Source organism: Centruroides vittatus, unplaced genomic scaffold (assembly GCF_030686945.1).
Source record: "Centruroides vittatus isolate TY-2023 unplaced genomic scaffold, ASM3068694v2 contig_817, whole genome shotgun sequence".
NCBI lineage: Eukaryota > Metazoa > Arthropoda > Arachnida > Scorpiones > Buthidae > Centruroides > Centruroides vittatus.
Window position 1 is genome coordinate 2,658,085 of NW_027122532.1, and position 19,689 is coordinate 2,677,773.

At 35.0% G+C, this 19,689-nt stretch overlaps 2 protein-coding genes across 2 annotated transcripts in view; both read right to left on the reverse strand.

Annotated features, from left to right (window-relative positions):
- On the reverse strand, positions 1-7,833 carry LOC136982184 (thiamine transporter 1). Its single transcript, XM_067278615.1, has 9 exons — positions 7,636-7,833; positions 4,685-4,855; positions 4,481-4,622; positions 4,236-4,399; positions 3,821-3,952; positions 1,665-1,779; positions 1,282-1,474; positions 395-536; positions 1-325 (listed from the first exon to the last, which is right to left on the reverse strand). Exons 1-9 carry the CDS (start codon positions 7,759-7,761, stop codon positions 197-199), a joined length of 1,314 nt encoding a protein of 437 aa, XP_067134716.1. The 5' UTR covers positions 7,762-7,833; the 3' UTR covers positions 1-196.
- A 968-nt stretch (positions 7,834-8,801) lies between these two features.
- The window catches only part of HERC2 (E3 ubiquitin-protein ligase HERC2), a 191,235-nt gene continuing 180,347 nt past the window's right edge, over positions 8,802-19,689 (reverse strand). Inside the window, 8 exon segments of the mRNA XM_067278755.1 lie at positions 8,802-9,445; positions 9,970-10,182; positions 10,267-10,372; positions 14,083-14,245; positions 16,216-16,350; positions 17,295-17,489; positions 17,748-17,889; positions 19,432-19,515. Coding sequence (XP_067134856.1) covers positions 9,158-9,445; positions 9,970-10,182; positions 10,267-10,372; positions 14,083-14,245; positions 16,216-16,350; positions 17,295-17,489; positions 17,748-17,889; positions 19,432-19,515 — 1,326 coding nt within the window. The 3' untranslated portion in view covers positions 8,802-9,157.

A 19,689-nucleotide genomic window follows, 5' to 3' on the forward strand; every position in this document is an offset into this window, starting at 1 on the left:
CCATACTCTAGATACCACACGTGACCTGGTGTATCTCTTCGCCCCTCGATCTTTAATCACCAAAATTTAATATAATCAATGCGCTTAATACACAAACCTCCCTGCAAAATCTGAGAAATTTTTGACAATGGGCACGGGAGTTATTAAGCTTCGAAATGGGTGAACAAAATCGCGCCCCACACTGTCAGAATCAACTTTAAAAGAATGACTCCGCTGTCAAAGGATCTTCCGATGTCGATAATCTTCTGTTAATGATAACGTAGATGATCCCATATATGAAATAAGCGACGCCAAACGTTATATAGTAAATTGCGTAAGACAAGTACTGAAATGGGAAAATATATTTTAAAATTTAATTAAATTTAAAATTATACATAAATATTTACAAGATTACTTGTAATATAGGGCCGAAATGTAGACCGCTCTTCCCCACCACAATGGCTGTTAAGATACTTTGAAGTACAAGGCCCACAAACGTGTTGAAACCAAAAATTAATGCGTGACTATCTTTGGGTATAATCTTGGCAATTTGGTAGCTAAATAGTAAATAAAATGTAGAAAAATTAATAATTTACAACTCTAATAAGTCAATTGTAATGTCGCTCTGAAGGATCCGGGTTCGATTTCGAACGGATTTTCAGAGTTTTACTGTTTATGCGGCTACGTGATGCTATGGATGCAGATTTCCTCATTTCCAATCATTTTATTGGAAGAATAGCGGAAACCATAATGGGCACGAGGCCTTTTTTTTAATGAGGTTTTGTGGGTAATTCTGTGCCTCGAGCTTTTAGAGATCTTTCACTTTTCGAGTTCCGAGACCTGTCCGATGGCCTCTAAAACTGAGTGATGTTCGAGGACTTCGATCTTAGTTCCATGCTGTTAATGATGCCATCAATGAGATCCGTAGGCGATAATTTCCATTGTTCTTACAAAGCCATTCGAAAGCCCCTGCGAGATTCGAAGATGAGAATGAAGAGCAGCAACACGCCAACTAGGTGAGTTGCAGAAGTAAACAGAAGATAGTACATCCATCTTAAGAGATGCCACTATACAAACACACTACTTTCACCAAATGGCGTTGGCACCATTGTCCCATAATGAGTTTAGCCAATTATGGCAATTTTCCCATCTGTTCACGCACAGTATTAAGTATTGCGTGATACTTAAGCTGCATAAAGAAGACCACGCTTGTCCAGAGTCTCTTGCAATCTAAAACTGCCACGACCCTCTTAATGCCTGTACGTTTTAGTATAAAAATAAAATTATACATTAAATAATTACCTAATTATAGTTATTAATGCTTGATACGAGATCCTAACGAACATGTAACCGACGTAACACGTCCAGATGTTTTCGGTCCACGACATAAAAATTAGAAAAATGGCATCTATGATAGTTACTAAGCCAAGAATTGCATTGCCGAAGAGGAACCAATTCAAGGAGCAGAAACTTACGAGATAAACTGCGATGGCCCCTATAAAAATTTGACAAATTATTAAAATATTACACCGAAATGGAACGTTTAATAACCAATTTTATAAATACAGGATAGCTCGTAAGTCAGTTAACTGAAAACAACCGAATCACGCAGGTGTTCGAAATTGGTTGTAATGCCCTTAATATATATATATATAACTGATTTTTAGGCCATCCTGCTGATTTACCGAGAATAGTGGAAGTTGCTTCTACTGCCCCATTGTATATATGTACTTGATCCTCGTTGAACGAAGTCTTTGAAGGTAAAACTTCTTCCCATAGGTTCTGAATGTAATTTCCAACCTAGAGAATAATACTGCATAAATATCTTTAATTACGTTAATTACATTCTCTTTTGTAAATTTAATGGCCTTAAATCAAATTTTGGAAGTTATTTTAAAACTTTCCCCGCCTTATGAACACCGAGGGCCTTTTTTTTTTTTAACAAGACCATTATGGGTTCAGCCAGGCTTACAATGGGGTGATCGGACTACCCTCTTCCGGATTCGATCCGGAAGTGGTACCTTAACCGAATTTTAGAGATTTAAAGGATGGTTCTTTTGCTTTCTTTTCACTTAAATTATAAAATAAAACTGTAAACAAAGGAATAAGCTTGCTTTTCCTGTCTGTCTATCACGCCATATTTTAAATGAAATAAATCATTCCTCAGATGTACAAGTCGCGCTCCGTTGGATCCGAGTTCGATTTCGGTTAAATTCTTAAGGAATTTTTCATTAATGGTGTAACTCGAGGATAATACGGACGCCAAAACATGATGAGGGAGCAGCTGTTTTACTACTGCAAGCCCCTAAGAAAGACTATTCGAACCACATGTCGCATGAAATATAAGTTACATAAATGAGAAGTTTTACTGATGAAAGATGGCGTTTATGATACTGAATATTCCAACAGCAATTACCCGCAACCCAATGGTGAGATGGATGGCATAAAATAATGACGTTCTAGTGAGAACAGAAAAATCGAAAGCCACGGTGAAAATGAAGCGATTCACGAGCTTCTAACAGAATACATCAACCATACGCAATGCGCGGCAACCCATCCGCGTAAGATGGATCATCTGCAAACGAGAGTAAAACGACGACCCTAGCTATAGAAAGCTCAATATAAAGAAAATAACGGTCGAATATATCTCAATACCAAGGTTATTTGGATTTTCGAAAACCCACAAGCATGACAAAAGCTTAAGGCCAGTAATAGCAAATGTTGCACGCTCAGTAAGTTGATCGGCAAGAATTACAGCATAAAATAACCACTAGACCTAATCCGGAAGCTACAGAATATGGAACTGAGGCAAGAAGAATTTATTACGGTATTGGACTTTAAAGCGATATACGCCCTCAATCAGACTGGAACCGTGTTTTTGTCACCCGAGAGACTTCCCACTGAACAAAATCACAGACTCAAACAGCTCGCGAGATTAAAGTTGGCGTACCTGGCAACATCTCCATCGTTTTTCTTGTTCAAGGGGCAAAATTGAGTACCCTGGCATGTTCGGAATACCAATAAAAGACAGCAGAAGTCATAGTGATTTATGCTACATAGGAGCCACTACTAGATCACTACAGCAGAGGATCAAAGAACATAACATCCAAAAAGAGCAATCGGTTACAGATTTGGCGCCCTACGCCATAGAGCAGGGATTACCAAACTATGGCCCGCGAGGTCAGTTCATCCGACCCGCCGCTGCACTGCGCCACAAATGAGCTAAAATATAATTATTTATATGGAAATATCACAGATTGTAGACGAGCTTACTATGTAGAAAAAATTAAAGTAAGTGTAAGTAAAAATGCCAAAATTGGTCCAATCTGATTTTTGCATTTGACAGTAATATAATTTTCAGGAAAATCAGCATATTTAACGGTTACGGGCTTTTATTTTGATAGTGTAGTTACAGAAAGGATTAAGGATTAACAAAATTTAAAAGTCCTCTTAAATCCTTGAAACGAAACTTGGATCTGCATAATTGGGTTCGATTTCGATTTGGTGGGACACGGCAACGCAACACGCGAGCGATCTGTTAAGGAGGTTACCTCTCGAAAGGACTTTCTATAGTAAATTGGCTCCTATTTAGGTGTTAGCACCTAAATAGGGACCAGTTTCCCACGAATAAGTTCCTTTGCAGATCGCTCACGTGTTGTTTTGCCTTATCCCATCATTCCAATCCTGCACGAAATGGGATTTGTATAATAGTTTAAGTACTGTAACTCAATTACAACACTACGTTATTAAGTACAGTACAAATTTTTACCCAGTATCAAATAAATAACCAATTATAATTAAAAATTGATTGAAATGAAAATTTTTGTAATAGTAAAATTACCTGAAAATATCCACAAGTAGCTAAAGCCCACCATATTGACCATTTTAATATATGTTTATTTGCGTACGAATTCTTTAATTCCGTCTTCATGGTTTTAATTACAATCTTCATTTTTGTGCACTTTTTATTGGTCTGAAAAAATTTTTTAAACACGTTTATCCTACTTTGTGACATATTTTAACTCTATTCAACCTTGAATTTGATATATTTAACATTTATAGCTTCAAGATGTGTCCATACAGAACCGAAACTATACTGTAATTCCTGATGCAGCCTCAAGCCACAGCTGTAGATTCAAGCTACGGCTTGAAACCACGGCTACAGTTACAGTTTCAAGCTGCGACATTTTCAAATAAATAAATCAAAACTTCAAAACTGTATAACGTAATTTATAACATAAATAATTTAAAGTAACCTCTTCCTCGTTAGTAGCAGATCTTTTATGAAAATAAATACTAGAGGGAGCCGAAGGTAAGCAGACTGCAATTATAAACGATATAGCGACAGAAACCAAAGAAATATAATTCAATTGTCTATAATTCGTTAAAGATGTCGAAATCAATATTTGTGACAATACTCCTACAAAGAGAGATTAAAATCCTTTAGGATGATGTATAAAATTATCGATGCAAAATATAGAATTATCAATCAAAAACTTACCACTAAAAAATCTCCCTACTAAATATGCAGCTCTAGTGTAGGAAGTGACTTTCTGATACGTTTCTCCCGATACCAAAGAGTAAATGTAAGTGTAATAAGCTATTTCCGATGCTGTACCAATTCCGTATGCAAATTGCATAAACTACAAAACAATTATTGTAATTTTAGTATATTAAAATATAAATTTTGTGTAGTGTTTCTTACCTGCATGGCCAGAACACCTTTGGTCCATAGAAGCAAACTCCAGCATGTTATGTAACTGATACTTTCTAGGATGATTATTGGTTTGTAACGTACCAAATCGGTTACCAGAAACACCAATAACGTGACACCCATGTATGTATATGTCCATACCGGATATACCTCGCCGGTAACCTAAAAAACAAATAATCTTCCATTGGCAATAAAATGTTTCGCGTATCTTCAATCGCCTGCACATAAAGACCCGAAATACCCCAATTTGCAATTTGGCACTTCGGGCATCTTCGATCGTGTTCGTTAATCCTCGTGCGAATGCAATAAGATATCGTCAGTATGCTTATTTTGTTAGGGATGTCGTGATAAGTGTTTGGTCATATATACGAGTAGATTTTAAAGGTACTTCAGGTACCTTTAATGAATTTTATGATTAAAGATACCCGAAATACGTGCAATTATAGCAATTAATGCAATTTGAGATTTGCGAGGATGTTCATACTTATCAACAATCTGCAATCTGTAATTTGTAAATGTCGGGTGTTACTTTACAATGATACAATGGACTATTATGAATAATTCTATACAGGCAGTCCTCTACTTACGAACATTCGACCTTCGAACTTTCGAAGTTACGAACAAAGCCGAGAGATGGCGGGTTAACACGAGCGTGAGTAGAGCACCTGGATATCAGAGTAGCCATACACGAGTCATCGCCGCCATGTTCTGTCGATCGATTGTCATCACGTGGTCTATGGGTTTACATTAAGAAATAACGATTTTTTTTAGTTTAATAAAGCATTTTATTCGTAAAAATGCTTTATTAAACCAAAAAAATGTGTTATTTCTTAATGTAAACCCATAGACCACGTGATGACACGTCGACAGAACATGGCGGCGATGACTCGTGTGTCGCTACTCTGATATACAGGTACTCTAAGCGTGAGAGGTAGGTGAGAGGCTCTTAGTTGAGTTTGGACTGTAGTCGTGTGTGGAGTTATTTGTTTACTATTAAAGTGCAGTTGGTTATTTTTTATGTACAGTCAAGTTTATTTTTGAAGTTTTACGTTAAAAACATTTACAGTACATACATATGTACAGTACATTTGTAGTTGTTTTAAATGAGTAATTTTAATAAATAATGTACATGCGATTGATTTGAATTTACACTTCCCTTTAACAATCTTAATTCAACATTATTCAAGTAGCCTAAACATTACATAATTGTAAAAACAACGTTGTATTTGAGTTTTTGCGCCAAACATCGTCTTTTCGAGTTACGAACTTTTTACTTGCAAACGACCGCTACGAACGGATCAAGTTCGCAAGTAGAGGACTGCCCGTACTATTATCTCAAACTTAGATCTGGCTACACTATTTTCTTGCCTCTGAAATTGGCAGTAAATCTAGTGTGGCGCTAAACCGAAGCACCACAAGTAACGCCAATTATACATAGTAATATGATCTACATACAAGATCGAATTCGTTTCGAAGTCGCGTGATTTGATAGTGGTAGCAGCCTATTCGTTACTTCTTTAAGTACAGTACGGTGGCGTTATTTCGAGGTTTGACTGTATATTTCAAATGAACCGAATACACGGGATATTTTTAAGGAGCGTTAATAAAATTATATCGATCGAAACTCGCTTTTTCATCAACACGGCGGCCCAAAAGTCAGTTAACCGCAGTATATTTAACGGTTGGAATAGATTTGATACACCGACAGAGTTCGCGTTTCGATCGCTTCGCGTTAAATATGAATTTCAAATCGGTTAATTGACTTTTGGCCAGTCCTGTACTTTCACGTGCTGATTAGTGCTATCATGAATCGTGTTTTTTTTAAAGCACAAAACGAATCGTTATCTTGTCACAAATTCATTATCTCTGCCATTATCTATCAATATTTTGTCCCATTTAACACTGCCCTTTTATAATTTACACGCGTGACTTGATTACACGATTCTAGAGATAAGAGACAATTCACGATAATAGAGGGTTTCCTCGACCGTTATTACGGGGATGGTCCAAAAGTCGGTTAACCGAAACGCGTGCTCGAGCATACATCTTGGTTAACCCACTATCGAGCCGACCCGCCGAATTTTCGCAGAAATTTAAGGAGATTTCGTTCTGGTGACATTTCCGATTGTTTCTTTCGACATTACTCATTGTGACGTAATGAGCACGAAAACAGCATAAAATTCTTAATCTGGTTACGTTTCACGCACTTAGGCTGTGTACAGTACATATTAGACGTTTTGAAGCGCGCGCTTTGGTAACGCGCGTTTTAAAGAACAAGGAGTTCCGCATGGGTATACACACTCAAACGCGCGTTGATAGATTTTGGTTAGAGCGCGCGTTTCGCGGGCGTCAGCTGCGCGCTTTGAGATACATTAGCTGCCATCTTGTTGTACATTCGATCGCGCGCTTTCGGGTAGAGTGGACGCACGTTAACGTTATAACGAATTTTTCTTCTGGAGAAATTGAGTCTCTTAAAATTGTTGATTCACCAGTAATATTCACATTTATAATATGGAGTTAGTCGTCAAATAATTTTATAAACATTCTAAAATAATTAAAAAACTAGGGTTCATATTGTCTTAGTTTTGGATACAAAGTCAGAAGCATTCCACGAGTCAATCGATCTCGTAATATCGGGTGCATCCAAAATTCTCTTTGCCTCTTTTATAGCGACGATAGAGCAGCCACACACAAGCAATCACTTCCACGTCCATTTCCAAACTGAGCCTGTGCGCACGCCCTACTAACGGTCGTCGAACGCCGAGCTAAACGCACGGTGTGTACGCTGCTAATGCGCGTTTAACGCAATGTCCAACGCCTAATGTGTACTTAGCCTTAAAATTTGATAGACTGAAGACGTAGAGGCGCATGATCACGGCAATTTGCTTGTTACGTATAGTGTTATTTAATAACCGAACAGGGCGTTATGTAATATAACTGACCTGGCTGTCTGTTAAATTGATCCAGGAGCCTTCTAAATATTCTGTTAGGAACGATTCCGAAGGCCTTATTTCCTTCATACACCCGTACGAGCACAGAAGTATCGTTATCAACGCCCACCTTTCCATGACGCGTGTGACGTTTACACGCTATTGACAACTTTTACAGTGCTTAAACGTCGACAAGTTTGCACATATCTGTTTTTCCGGTTTGTATTCTTGAATAAACAAAAACATGCGCACGCTCTATACGAAAGACCCGCTCGAACTTCCGCCTCGTGTTTCCGGTTAGTTGTAAGTAAACGATGCCTGGAAACCAGGTGGCGCGCTATAGCTTCGCGGTGAATTTGAATTAGAACCCTGTGACGCATTATCATGTGGGCAAAAAGGGGAAATTGCCTGGGGCCCAAACCAATCTCTTATCTGTCCTATAAGACGACCCCGGATTTTCGGGGCCATTTTTTATGGTTCGACTATCGTCTTATCCGCCGAGATATACGGTAATTATAGATTAATACAATTTTCCATCTAGATCTAGCTCTTCCTTAGAAAGGACCGGTGGCACATTATAACTATGTGGGGCCCGGGTGAATTTTAATTGGTGGAACCCCGCGTACAGGCTGACTTTAGACATTTTTCTTTGGAGAAAATATTTTCTTGTAAAGATTGGTTTGGGTCCACCTGTTTGTGGGAGCACCGGGCAATCGCCCATAGGGTAACACACAACTGGGGTGGGCATTTTGTTTATACATTAGAATATGAATTTTGGATGTTTCTCGTTAGAGTCTATTGTCGTTCGAACGGTTTCCTAACGGATGCTCGACTACAGAACCACAAAAATTTGAAAAACTGATGCCTTGTAATGTCAGTGCTTTTTTCCCATCCATTTATCAAGAAGATGAGCGAGAACTGCCTTAGATTGAGGAATAACAGTGACAATTTCTCTTTGAGATCGTTCTTATTTCCATTTCTGACAATTCTGTCCCATGAGTCACGATTGTAATGTGATGTAATGTCTTACATTTACTCAAAATGCTGTATGCTCTGGTCTTATAACTTTTTTACAGAGTGTAACTCAATATGATGGATTGTTATGCAGATGTAATACAGGATTTTAAATAAATATGTGGAAAATAATATTCTAGTTGCATCTAAACCCATTTTAAAACTTAATTTTTCAAAAAACTTTATTGTATGGTACAAGCAAGCATAGATAAAAAATGAAATAAGTTTATGTAGCGACGATACAAATCTCCACGCTCGATTAACCGTACCTTAAATATACAATCGACAATTGAAGAAAAACCTTTCTTCTTTGATTAAAAAACAAGCAAACTTACCATTTTCTAACAGTTAATATATAAATTAAATTTTTTGGGAATGATTTTTGTTTTATTTATTTATTTATTTACAAAGCAATATGTTACAGTCACACGGATCTGTTTTAACCGCTCTCGAAGACGGTTAAATGAGAGTAACGAACGTCCGACTAGAATATATCACAGCGTGGATTGTGAGGAGCGTCTCACTGAGAATTGACGGAGACGGAATCGACGAGCGGTTCCTCGGAAGCCAGACTGTCTACGTCGTCGCTGACGCTGTCGGCCGAGCTGTTGCCTTCGATACCCACTTCCCCGTCGTTGAGGGCCACTCGAGCGTAATCGTCCGTGTCTATGGACTTGCAGAAGTGAATCGCATATTTGAGTTTCTCGCGCAACACTGCTTTGCACGAATACCTTGGCATCTTCAGCAAAAAGAAGCACGTGTAACTCTCGGGTAGAAAGTTATCCGGTGGGTTATATTTGTCCAGAACCTGCAAATAACCATTATAAAAAATGCTGTAGTACTGTACATGTTTCAAATGTTCATCATCACATGTATTGTGTACCTCTCAATTAAGCATTAAACATAGTGAAGAAAGTCCCAAAATAATCTATGTATGCCCAAAAATTTGTAATTTTGAATGCAGTGTGCAAACTATTTTCTGTTTAAAGCTTAGCTTCTAGCTGTTGATGAGCATTTCAAATATATTTATTTGCTATTAAAGCATTTTATATTATTTTATAAATGAGTACTAATAATCAAAATACATAAAAGGCTTCTCAGGAAATTAATTCCACAATTATTCAGGTTTAAAATCATCCTCAAACAATTTTAACTCAAAAAAACCTATAGATTAAGAAGATTTAAACTAGCAGAAAACAAAGTAATGGTTTCTAAAGGTGGTAAACCCAAAGTCTTTAGTCAGAACTTTAATTTTGATGATATTTTATAGAGTTTAAAGACAATATTTGTATTTTAATAGTGTTATTTTTGCAATAAATTTCAAATTGTTACCTGTAAAACAAAATCTCGTCCACGAAAATCTGCAATAGTTCTTGGTAGTCTTGTCCGACCCCACACGAATCGAAGGAACAGTGATCGTTCTGTATTAGAAAATTCTTCCATCACTTCCCAAAACCATCTGACCAGAGGGGCATCGCTTTCGATACCTTTGTATGTGGCAACTGCTTTCAAGAGTTGAATGGGAATATCTGGACTTCCACACACCTTTTTTCAATAAACATATAGAAATATGTTCATATTTCTACATAAATTTAACTTATTTATTTTACGGTATTAAGGTACTCTTACCATTGTTTCTAGTTCATAACCTGTGAAAAGAGAAAGCAAAGGGACAGGAATAACCTTGGCCATTCCTTCTCGTACTGCAGCAACTTGTTCATCAAATTCGTGTAACCTGAAAAAATTAATATATAGTAAGTAATATTTAGAAATCTCTTTTTAGTCTGTAACTACACACTGTCCATTAATAATGCTATATCAAAAAGAAAAGCAAACAGCAGAATCATATTTATTGTACATGTACAATATAATGGGAGGAAGACATGATTAAATTGACAGGTAATTTTGAGGTACAGAGCATGCAGAAATCAATATCAAGAGCAGCTGCTTCTGGCAGCAATAATAGCTGTAATCCAACTAGACATTGAGTTGAACAGAGTTTGAATGGCAGTTACGGGAATAGTGGCTTCAATTCCATGCCAGAGTTCATCTATCATACTGGCTGGCAAGTGGTGGTGTGACAGTTTCTTGGCAACCATTGACCAGACATTCTCAATTGGTGACAGATCTGGAGAACGTTCTGGCCAGGGCAACGATCAAACAACAGTATTCAGGAAGGTCAGGACAGCATGAGCAACATGCAGTCATGCATTTTCCTGTTGAAAGGTAGTGTGATGGAGGCTTCAAAGATAGAGCACAGCAACAGGCCTTAACATATCAAAAATGTAACTGCAGCTGTACAAATTAATGGCTATGTGAACAAGAGGTGACAAGGATGTGTACCCAATGGCACCCCAAACCATCACTCCAGGTACTGGGCCCAAATGCTGATGACTAATGCAAACTGGCAATGATCATTTCCCTTGATGCCTCCATATATGGATTGGCCATCACGATGCTGTATACAGAACTGGGCTTCGTCTGAAAATATGACGTGATGCCACTCCTGCATCCATATTCGTCATTGAATGCACCATTGTAGGCATGCCTGTCTCTGCTTCAGCATCAAGGAAAGCAATAGTCACCATGCTGATAATCCATGGTGCTGCAGACATCTTTGCACTGTCCATGCAGACACTTGTTCTGAAAATGACCCAAGTTCCTGAGTCAAGATACATGATGTGGCTGTACAATCCCATAAGGCCATGTAGACAAGAAGTTTGTCCACTTGAGTGTCAATGACCAGAAATTGCTGAGATCCTGCATGGTGTTCTGTATGGCCTTCCTGGACCCATTGATTCCATATTCTCGTGACAGTTGTGGGATCATGACCAACACAAGCAATAATAGTTGAAATGATAAACTGCAGTCCCAGTAGGCTACAATTCTACCACAATCAAACTCTGACATGTGCTGGTAGGCATTTCTTCTTCTTACACAAGGCATAACAAAACCTTTACACAAGCAATCAATGTGCAAATGCGATTTCCATATGAGAAGCCCACTTTATGATCTTTCCTTTTATACAGACTGTAGGTGGCCTTACTCTTACCTGCTTTGCAAGCATGTGTTGGAATGCTAATCATTTGCATATCCCAGCATATACCTCTCATGCAAATTTTGCATTTGTTGCTTACCACATTCATGGTGTAGCAATTTTAATGGGCAGCAATGTATTTATAATACGAAATCCTCATATTTATTATACAATTATCTTTATTTACTATAAAGCTGGTTCCACATGTTTGGTAATCACCAACTGCCAATTCATTCCTTTGATTTGGCACAACATAGAAACAAGGAGTGGGAAATGGCAAATACCAAATATTAGTCATGAGTAAATCGCAATGGCCTGAGAGTCAGCTAACTTTTCCACATTCAAATACAGTAAAACCATAATTATCTACATTTATGTGGACAGATAAAGACTTACAAAGGTATATTAAAGATGAAGCAATTCTGTTGACATACTGACAAACACAACCACAGTTGGTAACACGTTGACAATAGCCAAATAGACAGAAAGTTTGCAGTTGGGAAGGGATGCACAAATTCCAACATTTTTGCAAGAAAGTCAGCAATTTATATTTCTATGGTTTCACATTTAAACATCTCAAAACCTGATTCATTAGTGTAAGACCACACCAACTGCCATATAATGTCGGGCTTTTTTCCGACGATTATAATTTTAATAACTAATTAATTCGTCCCTTGAGGGAGGTGTTAGGCACAATCTCAAATTAAATTTAATAATTATAATTTAATTAAATAATTTTAGAATATTCTGGAAGAAAAGAATCAGTCAGGAGCAGGACTCAAACCCACAACTCTACTTGCCATGGAAGCATTGCCAATTACACTATTCAGATCTCTGGTCTGATTGCCTCTTTCTGGTATATTTAACTACAATATAACCATCATTGGTTACTTATGGTGCCAACTGGGGATGCATTCAACACCATCATCCTGTAAACTCCCACACAAGGCACTCAGCCAAACATTGCATACCTGGCATGGTGTATGTATATATATACATATACATATATATACACACACCGTATTTACTTGCATATAAGACGAGGTTTTTATTCATTTATCACAGCTTCAAAATCCTAGGTTGCCCTATATGCGCAAGTGAAAGATTCTTTGCATTTTTGCAAATAATTTTTGTGAACTATATATTTGCATTTTTACTGGATACTTACCGTCTTGTATTTAAAAACAAGTATTTTATCTGGGTCATTTGAATCTTTCTTGTATATTGTCAGGAATAAAGATGAATAGCAATAGGAAAAGCAAAGCTTTTAAATTGAATTCCACATTGAAATTCCAAAATCACATGGGAGCACGATGTAAGTTTTAATCCATTCCCACGTGAAAACAGACGATTATTTGGAAATCGGAATTCGGAGAAACTCATAAGTATAATCGACAGAGAGTGGATTCAACTGTTAAGAATTGGCAAAAAAAAAGGTTCTCAATTGTCCGGCTTTACGTGAACAAATTATGTTGTTGATTTTACAAGATTTTTCCTTAAAGTTTAAAATGCTAATAATTTTTGCAGGACAATGTGTACATTTACGTTCATTTGATGTTTTACTTGTGATTAAATGAAATAAAATTAGAATTGTATTAATAAAATTAATTTTCTTTATTTTGATCTTTAAAGTCACACCTTGTCCTATATGTGAGGTCATCTTATATTTGAGTAAATACGGTATATATAAACATCTCAAAACCAATGTTATATGGCAGTTGGTGTGGCTTTATGTTAATGAATCGGGTTTTGAGAGATGTTTATATATACCATACTGGGTATGCAATGGCCAGGTGAGTTCCTTGTGTGGGAGTTTACAGGACGACAGTGCTGAATGCATTCCCAGTTGGCACCATAAGTAACCAATGATGGTTATATATGGTTATATTGTAGTTAAATATACCAGAAAGATGTGATCAGACCAGAGGTCTGAATAGTGTAATTGGCAATGCATCCACACGGCAAGTAGAGTTGTGGGTTCGAGTCCCACTCCTAGCCGATTCTTTTCTTCCAGAATATTCTAAAATTATTTAATTAAATTAATTATAATTTAATTAAATAATTTTAGAATATTCTGTTATTAAATGTCTATATATTAAATTTAATATGAGATGGTGCCTAATGCCACCCTCTAGGAAAAAATTAATTAGTTATTAAAATTATGATCACTGGAAAATAGCCTGATGTTTGTATGGCAGTTGGTGTGGCTTTACAGTTTCACATTTTTATGGTTTTTTGGAGATGAATGTGAGAGAAACCCATATGTAAGAGAAATTTTTTTCATATGTATACTGTGGGATTTTTTAATTGAAAAGCAATTGTTATATTATATATCACAAGAAAGTAATTTTTCTCAAGTTTGTCATGATATAAGTAAGTTAAACTTAAAATATTAAATAAAAACTTACCTGTAATTCAATGCCAGTTTTATGTATTCCAATCGATTTTCAATAGTGATGCGATGATACTTGGAACTGAGACGAACGTCCTGACCTGATGCACTCGAAGTGCTGAAGGGCATGTCTAAACGCTGAAAAGCTTCAGCTTCCATGTCTCTGATACACATAAGACCTACAAAAAAACAGGTGAAAAATATACAATTATTGCTGTTTTCCTTAAAAAGTTTAGTTGTCAATACCATTATACCCAAAATGGGATTAACTGTATTCTGTGTATGCCTGCATTCAAAAATTTATAAACTTTACTCTAGCATCAATGAATAATCATTCAAATTATCTGTTGCAAGCATTTCAAAAATGAATTTGTTTGAAAATCATTCCTGTAGTTGAATATATCACTTAATTTGTGAAATATTCATGCAAAATAATTAATAGAATTAGCTATACAGAAATAGTGTGTATGAAGTATAAAATTAACTTTGAGTACAGTTATGGTGTTTATACATTTGACATCGATTTTTATGGGTGTTTTGCATTATTGTTGTTATTGTTGAGTGTGGTAAATTATATAGTAATTGTTGGTTTATATAAATATTGTATTTTATTTGTTAATTTATTTTATAAATGTTTAATTACAATGCCATAATGCTGAACGTATATGTATGTAACCTGGCTGAAGAGGAACTGTGGACAGTCTGAAATGTATTCCAAGATATCTTGAATAAAAATCAAAAACATGTGTGATGCATCCGTAATCATAACAGTAAACCCAACAACGTTCATAGTTATTTATTACTAATTAGGTATTGTTCAACAACTAATGATCATATGATGACTGTACAAACAAACTGTTTAATATATTTTTAAAATCATGATTCCACTAATTTTGGAAAAAAGCTATTATTTTAAACCAAGTTTATGATTCATAATTTCAAGTATATTTTGAACAGAAAACAAAACATAGATATCTGACTTTTGGGCCACTCCGTAGTTCTTTCATGTTTTGACCTTTGCCACATTTTGTAAACTTATTATGATGTGCTGATGAAACACAAACTACCTTAAGCAAATGATTGCCGTAATTAATCAGGCTTTTATTATGCTGTAATTAATAATTAGAAACTATGTAAGTTGGTACTAGAGGTAAACATTAGGCACCATCTCTTACGTAAATTAATAATTATAATAATTTAATAATTTATTAAACAATTTAGAACATCCTGGGGAGAAAGAACTAGCCCAGAGTTGGACTTGAACCTGCAACCTCTGATTATTGTGTAGTGCACTTGCCAGTTATGCCATCTGGACCCTGAGTAAGCCTTTGCTTCCAGACATATTTAAATTTAGATATAACCATTAATAGCCCAATTAATTACAGTGATCATTTGGCTTAGTATCAATACATTGGGCTTTGGTATATTGATATATACAATCTACACTTCTTATGATTTCTTTATGCCATCTATGATATCCTAATAGGTTGTAGCCTGAAAAAAGTGTAGAATTTAAACAATATCTTATTATGAGAGAGAACTCTTTCAAAGTTATTCAACGCTTACCACATCAACACAGAAAAATTACACAGAGAAAAGCCATAGCTAAAACCGACAAAATACAAATAAACTAGAAAAAGATACTTGTAATTATACCCCATTCCAAACATCTATTTGCAAGAACACTTGAGTTATTAATGTAGTTGTTAATACTAGGACAGGGTACTGAACTTGACCCCCGGATGTGAGTGGGTGCCATCAAATGACGAAACAAGAAAGCACTCCGTCAAACCACACCCATAGTACATACTTTTATATGAGAAGGAACTTATCAATTAATTTTATTTTTATAAACTTTGGGACTACATCACAGATTTTATAATATTTACACAAAAAAGTTCCATAAACAAATAAAATTTTTTTTTGTTTAGTTTGCTTTCTTGGCATCTTTATCATATATTTTAAGCTCCATTAACTTCATTTTTTTTTAAATATTGTAAAAAATATACCTCAAATCAAGATTTTTCAATTCTTATATCAGTATGGTCCTTTGGACAAAATTAAATACATTTATCATTTATGGAGCATATTTTCTAAACATTAATTTGAATTAAAATGATTAAGCCAATAAGTTTACTAAACAAATTACCTGGAACGTAGTCTCTGTCCACTTCTGTAAGATCTGCAGGACTGAGGGGCATTCCTGCCAACTGTTTCCATACTGGTTCTGCTAAAGTAATGCTCAATGGACTACCAGTTCTCATTGCTATTCCCATTAATATCCCTGTAAAAATACTTAGTATTAAAATAAACTAAATAAATTATATTTAACAGCATTAATTTAATTAAATGTTTAGATTTTTCAGTGGTTTGGTGTCAGTCATTTATGTAGAAGAAATGACATCTGGAATTTGTAATTGATTTTATGGAAAAGAGAGAGAGAGAGAGAGAGAGAGACATCTACATATGTGAGATTGATAATCTTTATTTATCCTTATTACACTATGAAGCACACTCAATAGACGCCAGGCTTTACTTTACATTCATCTTTATTCTGCTGTTTAAGTGTTGATACACATTTTATACATTCTCCCCTCTTCTGTCAGCTCTCTGTTATTCCATATTTTGCCCAGAGGGGCAAGTGCCCAAAACACATATCGGCACTTAAACAGCAGAATAAAGATGGATGTAAAGTAAAGCCTGGTGTCTATTGAGTGAACTTCATTCTGTAATAAGGATAAATATATATAAAAAAGACGGTTTGAAATTGGATGATTGACTGATATTATTATTATTATTATAGTATGCATTGGAAGAGAATCCAATCTAAAAGATGCATCTATAACACACAAAATAAATAGTAAAATCCAGTTTATAGTTCAATGACCACATGGAATTTCAAGGTCACTAGCCATTGCTGGAGTTGACAAGATCATCGTCTGGTTTATAGTTAAATTCTAGCAACCAGCTAATTTGACACAGCATGTGATTTGCATCAAACATCAAAGTTGAACATCGTTCAACTAAATGTGAGTCTGTAGTTTGGTATCTAACAGAGCTGAGGACATTAAATATAGTGGAATTCTGTGAACTCTCTGTTGCAGCACCACAGGGATACTGGACTATAAACAGACCCTTACTTTTACATAAAAAAGGTAGCTCTAAATTTAACCCATAATTTTCATTAGTTATGTATTTTTTATATTAAAAACATAGCAACACTTTTACCTAGAAAACGAAACATATTCATGTGAAGCGGAGACCTTGCTGCAGAATTAAGCAAGAAACAGTCTCTGTTTGTGCCCGCTTCATCTCGTCCATTAGGAGTCAACATGAGAAGTGGCAATGATCCATTCTGTAATTCGTCGCACATTTCGGCTATGGATTCGCTATATCCTCCTCCGCAATCGTCTACACTTTCTCCTGCGAAAAGAATAATTAATAATTAAAACTGATATAAATATTAATCTTTTGAATAAATTTATTTTAGATATATCTTATGCTGTTTTTACAAGTACTGTATAATTCAATGTCAAACTATTTCAATATTTTTTTTCTGCTCATGTAAAATTAGCATCCAAGAATTATTATAGAACAAATAACATGTTTTGTTATTCTGAAATTATAACCGGTTAATTGTAACAATTAAATTTATAATTTATTAAATAAATACATGTTTACCCATAAATTTCACTTTCCACACTCGATGAGGAAGGAGCAAACTCTCTTGTGTCAAAAGACCCATTCTAGATACCATTTGACCAAATACCGATTTTGTTCCATCCGGACCAGCCAGTCCACCTTTCGATCTCGACCGTTTCACCTAAATATCAATAATTTTAATCGAATTAAAGTTATATATATAAACAGATTATGTTATAACGAGTAAAAATTATTGTGATGTTTTCACAATGCTGGGCTACAATTTTTAATCATATTTTTAATTTATTTAATTTAAAATATATGCTCTCCACCTCAAATTAGTAGTGTCTTTGCCCTGTATATTGTACTTTTCCTGTTAGCAATAGAGTTGTGCCAATCATCTAACTAACTCCTTTCAGGAAAAACTTTTTGAATTGAAATCACATGATTTCTGGTCTAGATCAGAAGTTTTTATATAGTTAATTGGGGCTTCCTGCCCCTAAGTTTTATATATCTTGAGATAAGATATATATGAGAGATGACTTTCATCTATCTATCTCTAGAAATTAAGGGCAGACAGATGGACAATCAGTGGAAATTTATAGGTCTACAATTTTTTCAAATTATAGCCCAATGATATAAAAAACATGCCAACAATACATATAAACCACTGAAAGCAAAAGTGGAACCAGTTTTTAAAAAAGACTAAGTTGCTGCCGAGTTTCATTTTCTAACAGCATTACTTATATAATTTATTTGTCGTAAAGAAATAGGAATATTTACATTACTTACCCACAGGTAAAATGCTTAGCACTTAACAATAAAGCCACAGTAATTTTTAAATCAGTAAATTGTGTAGTCCCAAGGAATATTTACATATTTAAATGACAATGACCAAACAAACAATTTTGGGTCAATTTAAATCTTTATCCTTTTTCAAACTCCACCCAGAGATGGATGGTAAATGACTTGACGATAAAACAATTCTTCATTAAAAATGACTGACAATACAACATTCAAAACACACTAATACACTTGATGCCAACCTTTTCTTGTAAAATCTAATGCCAATATAGTACTAAAAGTTTTAATAATATCAATTGTATTTAAAACCACTCTAAAGTCCCCTAGTGGAAATTCGGGAATTAAGTAGGTACTTAAATTTAGATTGAAATTTCTCAATACAGACGAAAACTGACTTACACTGCTTTCACTTTCAATGACTCATGTATATACATGCAAGAATAATTTATTACACAAGCATACCTAGCTTGTTTAGTATTTTTTTTAGATTTATAAACGATATCATATAATCTAGCACAAAGAATATACTATAAATATTTCTGAAAACTTTGCATTAATTTTTGTCATTTAGTTTAGAATTAGTATAATAGATTAATTTTACACACTAAACAAAACTTGAATGTGTTAAAGAAGTCAGGCAGGTTATTAAATGCTGTTTGAGACTATCAGCCCTATCTTCAGAATATAAAATATGAAATTTTGTTAATCCGAGGATGGAATTGATAGTTCCAACAAATACTTAATTCAAATAAATAACCCAACTCCTTTAACCCATTCAAATTTCTTCCTTTAGTTAATACCAACAAAGTCATCTTTCCCGGTTTTGGATTGTATACGTCGTTTTAAATTTACAAATTTCTGAAATATAACTTTTATGCTGTTAAATAAATTCTCTTGATTTAAGGAACTTTTTACTTACTTGAATTCTGTTCAGTTCTATTATTGGACCATGCTGTCTGTCGCGAATCATTGTAGCTTGAACGACTTTCCTAAAAGCCGTTTCCTGTTGTAAAGAAGTTAATGTTATTAATGTAGAAATATTTAACAAAATGCAATTCATTAACTTTTAATGCTCTATAAATTTCGATTTTATGAATTATACTTTAGAAGATGGCTTTTCAATGCTTAGTCTAGCTAATATCAATGTTTGCATTAGGTATGCAATGTTATTTTCAAT

Bases quoted from the DNA above. Each gene is read 5' to 3' on its own strand.
- LOC136982184 (XM_067278615.1), bottom strand. From the start codon at position 7,761: ATGGAAAGGTGGGCGTTGATAACGATACTTCTGTGCTCGTACGGGTGT. The intron at 4,623-4,684 runs GTAAGAAACACT...ATTGTTTTGTAG, and splicing joins AAGGTGTTCTGGCCATGCAG to TTTATGCAATTTGCATACGG. The intron at 1,780-3,820 runs GTAATTTTACTA...ATTATTCTCTAG, and splicing joins CTACTTGTGGATATTTTCAG to GTTGGAAATTACATTCAGAA.